At 29.5% G+C, this 16,273-nt stretch overlaps 1 protein-coding gene across 2 annotated transcripts; it reads right to left on the bottom strand.

The window, feature by feature from the left end:
• Positions 1–1,459: 1,459 nt before the first annotated feature.
• Positions 1,460–2,706, bottom strand: LOC100806735 (uncharacterized). 2 transcript variants are annotated; one of them, XM_014778829.3, is made up of 3 exons: positions 2,587–2,706; positions 2,445–2,481; positions 1,460–2,091 (listed from the first exon to the last, which is right to left on the bottom strand). In XM_014778829.3, the coding sequence occupies exon 3, from the start codon at positions 2,068–2,070 to the stop codon at positions 1,684–1,686; it is 387 nt and encodes a 128-aa protein (XP_014634315.1). In that variant the 5' UTR covers positions 2,071–2,091; positions 2,445–2,481; positions 2,587–2,706; the 3' UTR covers positions 1,460–1,683. The 2 variants fall into 2 exon arrangements, with proteins under 2 accessions (XP_014634315.1, XP_040874026.1); XM_041018092.1 differs by having other exon boundaries at positions 2,445–2,688.
• Positions 2,707–16,273: the final 13,567 nt, after the last annotated feature.

Genomic DNA, 16,273 nt, shown 5'->3' with positions numbered 1-16,273 from the left:
TACACTAAAAACTTCCGAGAAAAATATGATTTAATTAGAATAGTGGTTATGATTAATTCATGACTACTTGAAAACAGAAATTTTCGTACATATTAGGAACGAATTCAATTTTGAAACTTATGTACCTATAATATTTCTTGCACGAACTCGACATCATTTGGCCCTATCTGACCTTGTGTGTTGCTTTGAAAACGAGTACATGGCACTCAGAACAAAAGGTAATGTAAATAGTAATGAGAATTTAATTCATACTCACAATCCCTATTGTATTAGGTAGTTTTTTTTTTTCAATTACTACTAAACTCTTCTTGCGTCGCATTATTAAAATAAGACAGATTTTCCTCTCTTAAACTTTCCTATTAAAATGAGTTATTTACTTCTCAAAAACCTTTTTTTCGCTAAAAATATTAAAAGTCACAAAAGTCCAACACAACCGATAAAAAAAATGCAAATTTGATTCTCCCATTTTTATGCTTTTTTTTTCATTTTTATTCTTTTGGTTTGTATCATTTATTAGAGCTTAGAACATTGGTTAACTTTGCCCATTTTTGTTGGCTCTGTGCTGCCATAATTTCCAATATAGATATTACATGAGATTTCATGGGTACTATTGTCACTAAATAAATTGGAAGCTGACTAAAACCAACGAGGCAACGACTACTATAGAGGTATTGGCTTTGCTTGAAATTTCGCCACTTCCTTTGTCAAAACTCAAAACTTGTATGGTGGGGTCATTTTGTAACTATGGCTTCATTATGCACACTGATGAGCCTCTCAATCCTAACTTCATCTTTAGAAACGAGGATGTTGCTTCCTACACACCCACTATTGCTTTCCTTGTGTCCCATTGGACTCCAGATCGTAAAGACCAATCCGGAATGCAAATTGTTATGATTTAATTAGAATAGTAAGCATTGCATTTTGTATTAGTCCAACTCTAGCAAAAGCATTACCCGTGCATTTCAACTAAAAATTTGCTTGCGCTGCACACTTGGAACAATATCAGAAAAGTTCCATAACAACGTAGTGATGCAAGTATTTTTATTTATTTATAACGAAAAATTGACTGAAAACAAATTCAAAATTATTGGAAAGATTAAACACACGGTATTTTAAAACTGTGCTCACTCCTTTTCAACCCCAGCATTCTCATTCTGTTTTCACACCCACCAAAATAAGAACAAAATCACAATAGTAAGCCTAAATTTCAATAAAGTAGTGTTTAGTTGAACTTGAATGTGGAGGAACAAATAGTATTAAAAAAGAAAAGTCTCTAAAATGTTGAGAGAAAAAAGCTATTATTTCTTCAAAAACAAACTTAATCATACATGCACTAACAAGTAACAAGGTGGTAGCAACATACCTGGGTTCGAAGTAAGCACTTGACCATAAGAAGAGAGTGTGGCCCTTGGCACCAAATAAGCAATTATAAGTACCAATATGCACTCAACCAAGCATATACATAAACAAAAAGTACATATCATTTCCATTGTAGTAAAGCCCTTTTCCCCGATACTCACAAGGCCATACTCTTGAAAGGGGTTATTAGGGATTGAAAAACGTAACCAAAGTTAATAATCCATTAGGCCCCCAAAACAGGTGTAACATGTCATGATTAAATACTACATTTCTCAAAGGCACAGTTTAATGCTAAACCTGGCCAAAACTAGAGGAGGAGCAAAATCAAAGTTTTCCCTTGTCTTCCTCCTTCATCTTCTTCTGCCACCTTCTCTTCTTGTAATCCAGCAACATCTGGGGCATCTTCTCCATCAACTTGGCAGTGTTTGCGCGCTTCTCAGCGGATATCCTATCACATTTGTGTCCTTTCCTCCTGGTCTTCATCTCCTTCCTTTCAGGATCATACGGCCAATCTTCCCCAGCAAGGAGGACTTCCTTGCGAATTCTAGCGCGATGCCGAGCACCGATGCTCAGCGGCTTCCATGCCCCCAGCTCCCAGTATCCCCACACACCCTTAGCAAACTCATCCTTATATTTCGCCAACTTCTCACGCCAAGGATACTGATATTCTGCTACTGCCTTAGCCACTGAACCAACACCTTTGCCCGCCATAACATAACAACCTCTCTTTCTCTACACATAACATAACAACCTCAATCAGGCAAATTCACAAACACCTCCTAGGCTAACATTTTTTTTCCTTTTTAAGACCAAATGAATTGATGTTCCAAACTCATTTTTCACAGTTGTTCTCTGAATAACACATTAGTCAAAAAAAGGTACCGTTCAAATAAATAGAGGAACTAAATTTAATTTAAATTAATTATAATAAAAAAAAAGTGATTATGTTCAAGGGAGGTAAATCAGACAGTCAATTATGCCAATTTAGGTCACGATTTCAACACAGAACAAATGGGATCTAGTTCACAAGCGAGAAAACTGGAAGAGACTAAAACATTACCGAGTAATAATAAAGTGAGACTTACGCTTTGTGGGATTGTCGGGTCCTCTTGAATAATTCACCTAAGAAACCAAAAACATTAAACAAATAAGAAGAGAAATTGTTAACGATCAAATCCTCTAATAATCACTACAAGAAGAAATGAGCACTTAATTTGGCACCATTACAGTGTCAATAGATGTCTCTCTGCAACACCGGATGAACCCTAGCTCGCTTAGCATTCAGCCATGTTGTAAGGTGGGCCAAGTATTTAGACCCAAAACAAGTTAAGCCCACGAACTAGCCAGTTATCTTTTTTATTTATACTCGAAGCAAATGAGGTTGATGGGCTCTCATTGGGCCTAGATACAACAGTTTTTTTTCCTTTTAAATAGGGAACTGCTTGGGGCACCCTGTATTTTCGCTGGTACATCCAGCAGTTTTCCAACATACCGAAAATATGGGTATTTTTAGTTACAAATAAACATATTAGTTTTTTCATTTTTTACAGTGCCTTTTTTTTTGTAAAATCGCACTCCCTTGGTGTAACTTGTTTCCATTAGCATTCTTCCATGAGTATTTGTTATTGTCGGTGGTGCACATGCGTTGTTTAGAGATATACAATGAAGTTGGGTGGTTTTTTGTTACCGGAGAAGAAGAAATGCATATTAAAAAAAAAATCAAAACATACGGATTGACAATCAATCTGTATGTTTTGAATTTTTAAAAATTATAACTTTTTCATACCTTATTTTATTTACAAAATTTGATAGTTAAACAAATTCGATATTTAATTGGATGTTGTATTTAGATGTTTATTAAAGTAATTAATAGTTAAATAAATTTGATATTTAATTGAACGGTGTATTTGGATGTTTATTACACTGATTGAAAATTAAACAAATATAATATTTAATTGAATGATATATTTAGATGTTTATTACAATAATTGATAATTAAATAAAATTGATATTTTTTATATGTGTAAATTTTTATTAAACTTATAAATTTTATTTATAATTTATATATGTAAATAAATTAATTATTAAATAAAAAATAATTATCACAAAATTTATTATATAAATTTATATGTATATTAAATATACATTAAAGAATTTAATATTATATATAACTATATTAATTATTTTATAAAATAACTGAATGGCTCTCATTGGGCCTAAAGATACAACAGTGAATTAAATTCCAACAATAAAAAATTATATGAATAGAACATCATCTATTTCCCCATTAAAAAAAAAGAAACATCTATTTCTAATCCTATAATATCAACATTGTTCTTTTATTTTTTGGACAGAATATATCACCATTGTTCTTGTTCTGGACAATTCCGAACCACTGTCTTTCTTTGAATAGATTTTGCCTTTTAATCTATAGATGTAGGCAACTGTTTGTGCTTCTTCTATTAATAGTGATAATTTTAGTTTGACTAGCAAAACCATGCTCCAAGTCTTGTCGTTATATGAAGCACTTCAGGCCAATGTTGAAGTTCCTCTTTCTCAGGTCACGAATGAAGCAAATAATAGGCGGCATGAGCACTTGTTGATATTTTTGACCTAGAAAAGTGATTCCAGCATCGAGAGATTGCAGCTACGTACGCAGTGCCTTCTTTCTAGTCTATGCCTAGCTTAGCTTCACTGTCAGAGAAGATCATATCCAGCTATCAATATATTTATTATCAACACATTAGTGATTGCCATAACATGTTTGATTAATCAATCATCAACAAAGTGAACTACTCTGTGTTTTTTTACCAGACAATTTTCACATATACTTTTATGTCTCTTTCTTTCTCACTGTTTTACTTTTGCTGCATTATGTATATAAAAAAAAAAATCTTTTTTTTATGACAATTTATTTAGGTGTATATATATAGTCTTTGACGGGATGAAATCATGGTTTTTAAACAAGAATTATATTTTAGTTATTGGTTCGAGGTTGAATCATAAATATTTGACAATTATAATAATTTTATTTGATTTGAATAATACATATAATATGTGTACTTAAAGTTTAAATTCAAGTATGCATGATAATATTTTTAAGAGTAATTTTAATTTTAATGTTAAAGGCTTGTATATAGATATTATATTTATTATTGTCTATAAAAATTATTGTATTTATTATTATTGTATATTAATATATTATTATATTTCTGTTTTTTAGAAGCCGGGAGTTTTTTTTGTCTGAGAGATCATTATGTTTGGAACAGTAGTGAAAAAAAATGTAAAAATTTAATATAATTATGTATTCAGATTTGATCATAAATTAAATATAATTTTATATCAACTCATCAATAAATTTGATAATTGTTGTTACTTTAGTACGAATGTATAATATGTTATTAATATTGTAGTACCTTATTATATAATAAAATAAATTTTAAAATATATTCAATTAGGAATTAGGACGTTCAAGTTACAAATCTATAATTAAAGAACGGTGAAGTCATGTTTCCATTGGTTTAACTGCTCCAATTTTGTACACACCAAAACAAAAAAAAATTAACAAACTACTCCAATTTTGTACAAAAATAAAACAAACGAACTACTCCAATTTCAAAAGAATTATATATTTGACTAAAATCTAATTAAAGCCCAAGTTTGTTCGTCTCAAAGCATAGCCTTAATTTATTCCCTATGGCCTACACTATCTAGTTGATTCCTCAGCTAGATCTTAAAGTGCTTTGTACATTAGAATACCATACTTTGTAGCATTATTAAATCCCAACAGTTGGTATTCCTTGGACCAAAAGATATTACTAGCATATTGTAGTAATAAACTTTACTGGTTAAAAAGGTATTGAAAATTACTACCAGTATAATATTGGAAGTGTATCAACATTTTTTTATAATAATTTTGCACTATTAATTTCTTAACCATAAATTCTTTTTAGAATTAATAGCATCATTATTGTCTAACATTTTCAAAAACCCCACTCGCCATGCTTGAAATGTGGTCCCATCGTGTGGATTCGTTCATAGGATTTTCACTTGCAATTTTAAAACAAAGAAGCTTTCAAACGTAGTACTCCAATAGTCTTAAATGGAATTGAGTTCCATGGAGAATGCCAATATCCTCAAAGGAATTACTCCAATGAGAAAAAAAATGTTGACCATCCCATCTCTAGAGGAATACTAGTATATTTTTCCTTTTCCATGTGACGCTGAATATTTTATATATATGCAACCCAAAGCTGAAACATCTTAGTTTAGGCGTCTCAAAATTCCCCCCACTAGGTTAAGGGAACATATATTTGACTAAGTTAAGGGAACAACACATGTTTGACATCAAGCAACACGGGTGACTTATTTGCTGCTTATATGGTATAGATACAAAGTGTACAACCAATGCAATCATGCCACATGTCCAAGTGTATAAAAGAGACAAAAAAAAAAACAGTGATACATAATTAGAGCTTAACAAATTGAATTGTTAATGTAAATGATATGGATTAGAGATTTGACATGCGTGAAAGACAGAATGTTTAGTGTAGGTCCATTTTCCCTAAACCATGTATTATAGAAATGATTAGTAAGTGGGGTGATTAGCAAACATGTATTATAAATTGAAACAAAAAATTGATCCTATAATGAGATGTTTTATCCTTTATGATACGTTGGAATCTCTTATGTCACCCAAAGCATGGCCAAGAAAAAATCTAATAGGGTTGCTGGCGTGCTTTAATGCTGTGCCCCCCTTGGTTGCCAATATATACCTTTGAAAAATGGCAAACAAAGAGAGCGTGAAAACACAAACATTTGGTCAAACATGTTTCATTCTTTGCTCGTCTCTCTCTAGCAATGCTTTGATCTAATTCTTTGGGGGCTGGTTTGGTTTATTTTTTGAAAAAGGGACATGCACACTTATGGATAAACCCTTTTTATCTTAGCAATAATTGTGATTAGCGACCCTTTCAACTTTTCTTTGTCACTAATTAGTCATATTCGGATTACACTCCATCATGATTAAGATCATGGGGCCCCCACTGGAACCTTCCGTTAGGGTTGCCTCTTCATCATAACCTTTCTACTGTATTGCTCTTGGCTTGTAAATTAAAAATTAATAGAAATACAATTAAGCTGGCGCTGCTAATCTCATCTTAGCTTCAAGTTAGCCAATTAGCCGTATGCACTTATGCAAATAGGATAATAATGTTTGTTTTTACATCATTTCTATTTCTATTATATCGTTTGAATTTTAAGTAATGACGTAGAAAAACATACGTAGTACATATTCCTTTACTTTCTTTTTCTACAGACCAGCATGGATCGATGTAAGAAAATGTGTAAAAAAATATGCATACAAATTATCCCCATTAAATATCAATATACAGGAGTACAGTATTTTTTTTAGGAACTTAATTATAGTCCCTTGAAAACGCATCAAGTTATCCAATATGTGTATTTGCATGAATTTGTCCACACATATTTACAAAAATATATAAGTGATTTCAATACGAAGATAACAATTACTACTCTGTAATAAAAAATATTTTACGTATTTCTAAAATGTATAATCAAATCATTTGCCATATTAAAAACAGTTAGCACAAAAATGACAATCCAACTAAAATATATTTGTAAAATACTTGAGTATGATTTTTCGCAATAAACTTGTGTTCATTTCATGCCAAAAAAACCTTTTCATTTAATGAAAACGATACCTCATTATTTTATGAAATGAAAATTTTTAATTACAATTTGATAAAAGATAAAGCAAAATTATGATTCACCAAAAAAAAGCAAAACTATGAAGATAAATATCCAAACTTAGAATAGTGGATACGTGAAATCTCAAGTGATTAGGGTATGTTTGACCTAGTTTTTTTTTATTTGGTTTCTTCTCTCCTTAAAAGTAAAAGTTCGATTAAACATTTTAAAAAAATACTCTCCAACTAGGTTTTTTTTTTTTTATCGTTTTTCGGTAACTACTGTTTGAGATCTCAAGAGGGGGAAACAAATTGGGTGGACAAATTTGAATCACAAATTGTGTAGGATCCCCAAAATTATTTCATAGGGAAAGGTCCCTCAATTATAACATACCTTTTCTCTCCATTTGTGTACAAATACAGTAATCAGTATCTTCAAAACACTACAGGCACCAGGTTATTATCATGGGTTTGACGTTTTATAGGATAGTTTCCTTACATGCACTGTCGCCATGCCAGCTATCCCGAGTGGCATTATTTTTCCCAAAATCGGTTGCTCATTTGATTGTTACATCCGTATTTTTTGGCTTTATTTATTGAAGCCTATTTATGTGAATCTTTACACTAAGAACCATGAACCTAGCTACAATTTAGAGATGTGACTTCTTCAGCCCAAGAGCAAAGATCTTACGAGATATAAAGGTTATTGAAAGGATCTCAATGTTAACTAACGCTTTTGGACTTACATGTATGTGCAGTTTATATAGCTTAGCTTGGAGATATTATTATAGCATTTATTTTGATATTCTAATTCAAAAGGCAAAGTTAAAAGTCTTCTATGTGACATTACAGTAGGTTCTATACAAATACTGAGAGATCACGACCTACTTACAACTTATTTTTCCTCTGAAAATCACATTGCGGTGAATAAAATGGAGGATGATAGTAACGGTAGATTTTGCTTAACGTTTTTCAATTTGTGGTAAATAAAATTAATTTTGAGAGAAATGTTTTTTGTTTTATTTGAAAAAAATACTCATTGCAATTACTTTTTTCCCTATTAGGCACAAAATACAGGATACCGTGGGTAAACTACTTTTATAAAGATTAAGTGCAAGTTTTTTTTTCATTTGTTTTACTGCAGGGCACATCTCGAGGTAGATCCAACGGATGAATGAAGAATGAAGGGGGAGACCTATTGATAAGCATACATTTGGTGCTCGCCCAATGAATTTTCAACCATGTTCTAAGTCTAAATTCATTCCTAATTATAAAGTTTAGTACGACTTGTTTATCCGTCATAAGTATTTTTTTACAGGTTTGAGCCAGTATATTTAGAAGATTGGTGTGACCTAAATAATGGGTCCAGATTAACCAATTTAACAAACTAATAAAATGCTTGTAATTATTTATAATAAGAATGATAGATTAATAAAAAAAAATTGTCAATAAAAAATTTAGACGAGTTGAATATCAGTACTTCATTAAAGTCAGTGTATATCTCAAGGTAATACTTATACATCGTCTATTAACAAAGTTATGGTATGAAAAATATTAATTGAACCTATGTCCTCGAAGGATATAAGTTAAATTCATGACATGATAATTAATATTTAATCATGTTTATATTAATCTATACTTTTGATCTTTTATAATATTTAACCTACAAATTTGATCTTTTTTTACACGATATCAGTACTTAAATGAAATTTATGATTTAGAAAAAAATGTTAAAAGAGATAGAAAAAGAACTTGAACTCATAACCTTCTCTTTTTCTTTCATTACTTAAATCACTTAGTCATCTAGGACTTTTTGAGGATGATTGTGAGTTTTTTATTTTTAAATGTAATTTTTGAAATAAGATGTGTTTGACAAAAATTAAGGTTGAGTGATTTTTAATTTAATTTTAAAACATTTTTTACCTTTGTATTCAAAATAAAGATAAAAGATTTCTTTATGTTCAAAACTAATAATTTTTTTTTAATTTTGATTTTTATTTTAAAAAAATACATTCTTCCTATATTTGATAATGATTTTTTTCAATATCATCATTAATATCAACACCACCACCAACATCATTAATGTTGTATCATCATGACTATCGATATTATTATTATCATTAAAATTATTATTATTACTACAATTATCAATTCCAACATCATTAATATTGTTATGATCATTAGTAATATTGTTATGTCATCACCAATATTAATACTATTTTTGTTGATGTTATCCTTATCACAAAACCACACTCTTTTTGGTAAGTTTGAGAACTTTTCAAATGAGTATGTGTTGAAACTAAAAATTAGAGACAGAAAATTAAAAATAAAATTTTTTAAAACTGGTTTAAAAAAATTTTGGTATCTCCGACCAAGCCCAATAGCCGCGGCTGAACGTGTGTCACGACTCACTCATTCGTGAGTGGTCTGACGCTGGAGTCCCACTCCCTAAGTAAAGGCGTCACGTCAAAAAGGAAAAAACTACGGAATCTATCAATCTATCTATCTTAGACTCAGAGCCTGAGACTAAAGAAAGAGAGAGAGAAAATTAAATTCAATTTAAAAGGGCCCGCAAATCCTACACGAATGAGCTGTTCCATTTTCTTGATATCTTTCAGCCTTTTCCACTCACCCCTCTCTTTCTTACATTGAATAAATAACCATGAAAATGAAAGGCTACCTAGATGTACATCATGATGATTCACCCGACCCGATTATCTCTTCCTCAATATGACAAACATTGGTTCAAAATGCAGCAGAGTTCACAGATTTTTATTCCAACAATATATTCACTTAATACGTGTTCTCACTTCTCTTTCGATTTGTGGCATGCAACATAAAAATAATAGTTGAATATAATTTTAATTAGATCAAGAAATTGTGTTTTTTTTTAATAATTTTATAAGCATAAAAAAAACGAGTCAAGGATTTACCAATTACCAGTGATGATGCTCTAAGGGGAGAAACGTTAATTAGTAATCCGTCTTTTCCTTTCTTCTGCCTGAGATAGATAGATCGATCTTCAGCGTCCTAACGATTCGTTCAATAGAGTGGGAATAAATGAAAACAAATGTGAATTGAAATAAAAATATTAAATTAAAATAAAAGTGTAAAAGTATAAATCCTATATTATTTTATTGATCATTTATATTATTTCTTATTTTTTTCTCTCTCCAAACTAACACATCCTAGTCATAAGTACCTCATCAAATACTTATACAACAATTTTGGCCTGTAAAATGGGATTACACAGTATTTAGTATTTCCTTTCATCTCAAAGATAAACAACAAATTTTATTTATTTTCAAATATAAGCAATCTCAATTACTAATTTTAATAATTTATCAAATTACAAAAAAATTCTATAACCATGATTAGTTTAAACACAATTTTTCATTACACATGTAACAATAAAAAATTAATTTTATCAAACTATAAAATAAACGTGTATAGTGAAAATTATTGTGCTTTTACATCTAGCAAAAACTTGCAACAAAAGAACAATACATTTTTATTTGTTAAAAGGGAAAAAGTAATTATTCCTTTTGTTCTGGTTTTAATGTTTGATTGAATATTCAAAGTTAAACAAACTTTCATCAAGATGGAACTAGAAAGCATAATGCTATATACACTTTACCTGAACTTCTATTTTTTTCATAATTCTATTAGTACTATTATGTTTGTGTTAGTGATTCGGTCAAAAGTTTAGAACATCCTATTTGTCGTTAGTGGTACTCTTTAAACTTCTCATTATATTAAACAAGATTGATGTGAGTCTTTCCAAAGCTTCAGTATATCTATCAATATGTATCTAGCTAAAGCAAGAAACAAAAATATAAATTAATATTATTAATGAGACTAGAGATTTGATTTAATAAGGCATAGTAGTTAATCACGGATTTTGATACTACAAGACATTAAATTTCAATCATATTCCGCTTAAATGCATTTTTCATTTTATAATATACTAGTTTTTCAATCCTATTTAAAAACATTCTAATAAGAGTTTTTATCATTCTTTTTTCTTTATGTTGGTCTCTATGGTTATTTGTTACTCAATTATCATCAGCTCATCATTACTAGTTTTTCTGTCCTATTTAAAAAGTTGAGAAGTAATGGACTTATATATATATATATATATATATATATATATATATATATATATATATATATATATATATATATATATATATATTTGTTTTGTCCATTATTTTTTAAACTTTGGTTTTCTCTTTTTTACTCTACTTTCCATTAAATTTCCTAACAATTCATCATTTCCATTGCAATAGGTTCACCAAAGCCACCATCTTCTAGAAATTAGAGAATAATCATTATCACATATCATTAATTAATATCGTCAAAGATTTGTATTCTCGCTATCACGACATTGCTACCTCTAAACCTCCATCACCATCACATCTCTTTCTCATTACATTGGGTTGGGTCTTCATAAACCATCATAGATATCTCAGTGTCTTATTCTCCCTTAATTATCATTCTCCTTTTGCATCATGTCATGTTGCAAACACAACCCTGCCACCATGTCCATTCGTCTGCAACCATTCCTAAAAAAAATTGTGATGTTAACTTATTAAAGTCAATGGAAAAATAACCCTTGTTTTTATGAAATTGTCTACATGGTGTGGTCAAGAAATGCAAAGGTATAATAACTAGTTTTTGTTGGTTGGTTCCTCAAGAGGGCTTACATGTGTGTAGATGTGTCATTTCGGCCTTAAGCCCTAATCTCAATCCACTTGACCCATTATAACGTCGTTAATTTTTTGGTCCACCTAAAGAAGGGGCCTAAAAGCCTTCAACCCATTTAATAAGGAGCTTGGGTCAAGGCTTAAGGATTTGCCCACATGTTGTGACTATTTAAAAATGTATTTTGCACAATCATCCACAATATCTATAACTCAACCTCGGTTAGGATAATCTTAATTCAACCTTGGTTAAAATACATTCAACTTGACCTTAATCAAAGTCATTTCAACTCGAGATCAATCAAAATAATATAATATCTTTATTCTGGTCTCAATTAGATAATCTTTACTTTGGTTTCAACCTCAACCAAACCATTTTCAACTCAATCTTTACAAGGCATCTTTAGTCAACCTCAATAAGGACACTTTGGTTCAACCTCAACCATGATATCTTTAGGTCGACCTCGTTCAAGACAACATGTGATAACAATGATAAGGCGTGGCAATGAGACAAGATTGTCGTAGCAAAATGTTCATTATTTGATAGTCTTGATTTAAGTTTTTTTCTTATAATCATGAACTTATTGTATCTAGTTTTCATTTGGTGATTAGTATTTTTGTTTGGATTAAAAAAATAATAATTTAACTAAATATTTGGCTTTGACTTTTACCCTGTGCACTTGGCTCAGAATATATGTATTTGGATTTGTGTTTAGCCTAAAAAAGAAAGGAATGGGAAAGAAGGAGAAAGAGACAACTAAAAATGGAAAGAATATCCGAAAAGGGAGGAAAAAAGTTGTTGAAAAGTGAAAGTGGAAAGAAAAAAAAAATAAGGACTACAATAAAATATAGAATATTTAGTGAAACTACAAGTAACTTTGTGAAAAATATTGTGTCATGAATTAGTGGTAACATTGTAAGCAAAGATTGTTAAGTTTATTGATTTTGACAAATATATTGACTATGCAAGTAATAAGTTGGAAAGTATATACAATTCTCACAAATACTTGTTCTCAACGCCTACTGCACCATATTATAATTTTATCACTAGTACTTTATATGTTGGGATATGTGTTTTACACATTAGTTCCATAGTATCAAATTTGATATTTAACTTTAAAATAATGATAGCACACTACTTCTTATCACAAACCCTATGTTAGTTGACCTTACTTACCTGAGCTGGCTCAGGCATAAGGCAACAAAAAAAAAATTATTTAGTATTAATATTTACACGATTTTTATAATTTTATAATTAGAAGGTATAGTGTAATGGTAAATTGATAACTATCTAAAATATGTTTTTCCTCGGTGAATGGGGTTGAACCCAAAGGAAAAAATCACTTTTATTTGTTTGTAAGATCTTTAATTTGATTTTTATAAGAGATCAAAATATCAAATTACTTATAAAAATGAATTTTGTTAATTATTTTTATATAGAGAGAGAAAGAAAAGATCAAACTATATTAATATGACTATAACAATTGTTATATTATTTTTATAATTTAATATAAAATATAATTTTGATTGATCTAATCATATTGAATTATATTTATATATTACGATAGTTTGTATCAAATTTGAATAATAACAAAAAGATAATAAAATAATTTATATTTTAATATATTTATATTAGGTTGATATTAATTTACATAAAAGTGATAAAAATGATTTTTATTAATATCATATCAAATTTTATATATGTGATTTATGTGGAAAAAATTTCAATTTAATAGTAAATTTAAAAAATATTATTCAGTTAATTCCCCATATATATATATATATATATATATATACATAAGCTAAATCAATATAGTAAACAACTAAAAAATAATACCAATTACATTTGGTCCACGTGATATAACAATTCAGAAAGACATATCAAACAAACAAAAACTCTTGACCAAGAACTTAAGGAGTCCAGGTCTGAATCACTTTAACTAATCATAATTTGGTCGGCACACACTTATAATTAAGTTATAGTCGATGATCATTTAATTTAATTCATTTAATTATAAGATGGAGCAAATTACGTGCACTCAAGGATCTTTCCATGAAGACTGACCATTTGATTGCAAAACAGTGAGCACTGCAGTAAATGTGTTTTTGCAAAATGTTTCTACATTTTTTTGCCACAAGCATCAGACAAAAGCTTAATTTGGCTTTTAACATAGGGATTGCATGTGTCGGTCTGTTGCTTTGCGCAGTTAAAAGTGAAACTTAATTAAAAGCATCCATAGTTTATATTTCTCTGTGTGAGTAAAAATCCCTACAAAAATGTGACCAAATAGCTGAATAGTTTGCATAGCCGGCGTCGGATAGGGATATGCAAAAGGAGGTTGGTGTTATTCCACTTAATAATGATGGGTTTCTCATACCATTGCTACTGAATATGGAGTTCGCATGAATTAATCCGTATAAAACCAAAAAATAAAAATAAAAAATTTAAAAGGACTATAAATAATGATTTTTTTTACTAAAAGTTTTAAAGTCAGTGATGAATTTCAAAAAATTTAAGTTGTAGAAGTAATATTTGTACATATAAACGTGTGAAATATTATAAACTGATCTATTTTATGGTATTTGAAATTATGGAAATAATATAAAACAGTATATCATATTAATAATTTTAAAAATCTTGTAAGGATAGATAGCTGCCCAAAAACGGACAACGTAGATTAATCTTGTACTATTATTCAATTAAGGTCTCGTGTTGAAGCGAATTAAGGTCTCGTGTTCATTATTCAATTTTTGTTACTGTGACCTTATTAATTAATGTTGTACTATTAATAAGCACACCATAGCATGTTTAAATACAAATATAACCACAAAATGACACGTAGAAAGAGATTAAAACTAGTGTGCTGGAAAGAAAGCATTTGCGTATCTCCAAGTTTGTTTGTGTAAGCGGTTGTCGCAATCGAGTTTGGGGAAATTACATGGATGCCACCAACAAACTGTTCCGCATTCTGGGTCGGAGCAATAAAACGCAGGGTATGCGTGTGTCGTTTTCCTGAAAGCGACCAATAGAAAAAGTGCCGTCAAGTCCCATCAAGGAACTCTTTTCTCTTATGGGACCTACCTTTTTCTTTCTTCTTTTCCTCACCCATCGGATGCCATTCATCCTTCGTTTTCGTACACTTCTGTCCGTAGGATCAACGTCTTCACGTTGCTGTGTTTATCTTCCTACTTCAATTTCGAAAAATATCATGTTGGCTTAATTTTTTTCTCTCAAAAAGGTATTTCTTTTTATATATTTCAAATCTTATAAAAAAATTATTTCATCTCTGGTTTATTATTAATAATAGTCATTAACTAGTAATAACTATTACATTTGTTTTATTACATGATGCATTACAAAACTAAGTTTGGTCACGTGTTGATAATTCATGTATTATATATATCACCATTTAATGGAATTTATTTGAAGACTGAAATTAAAAAACAAATAAAACTAAGAACGAAATGAAAAAACAAAGGTTCAGCCATTTATTTTTTCATAAGTTAATCCTAAAATTTTAGTGTTTGATTTAACTCAACTCGTTTGCACCTCTAGCACCAACTATTTTATTATATCATTGATAATTTTAGACAAAATATGGTATTTATTAAGGTGTTTTAACTTAATTGATTAAATAAAGTTTGATGACAGTTATAGTTCATTCTATTTTGTAATTATCTCATTTTGGTTTATTAAGTTTTAAATATTTGATTTTGGTTCTATATGTTTTCAAAATGTATTGTTTTAGTCATTTTTTCAATTTTTTTGTTAGAAACGTTACTCTTTTGTTAAATTTTAAATTTTAAAAAATACCAAAACGATATGTTTCAAAAATATAATGAAACAAAATAAAACTTTTAAAATTTAATGTATCATAGCGAAATAACTTTGAAATATAATTAACCAAAAGTAGCATTAAACATTTCTAAAATAAGTAACTTTACACAATATTGACTAAAAACTGTCACTATATTTTATTTTTAAAAAACAAACAACTAAAAAAATCATCATCTCCTATAATTCTGAGTAGCTTGATCGATCAAATTTCATCCACAAACAAATGTTGTCGGTCTTCTTCGCCTTCATCAATGTGTTGTTGCCAACATTGATGATGAGACGATTGTTGTCATTAGGTGAGACAACAATTCTAGTAGGAAGGTTGTGGCAGAAACGGTAGGGGGGTAATGGTCTCTTAGGATCGATGGATGGCCAGAGATAGAACAATGGAAGGAGAAGAGACTTTTACTCATTATGATTGAAAATAATTAGTGAATAAAATTATTATCGCCATTAAATGATTAAATAAAATAATAATAATAATATGAGAGTGAAAATTGTTGTTGTTTGTGATTTTAGATCCATTTTTTTCTTCGTTTACTTAGTAATTTTTTTTAAAATAAAAAAGATAATAACCATTTTATCAAAGCAACATGGAATTCAAGCACAACTAAGTTGTTTATCAAAGCATGCTTGAATGAAGTATTAAAAGGAAAGTGCAATTG

The sequence above is a fragment of the Glycine max genome, chromosome 8, assembly GCF_000004515.6.
Source record: "Glycine max cultivar Williams 82 chromosome 8, Glycine_max_v4.0, whole genome shotgun sequence".
NCBI lineage: Eukaryota > Viridiplantae > Streptophyta > Magnoliopsida > Fabales > Fabaceae > Glycine > Glycine max.
This window is presented reverse-complemented; position numbering and strand designations above follow the sequence as displayed.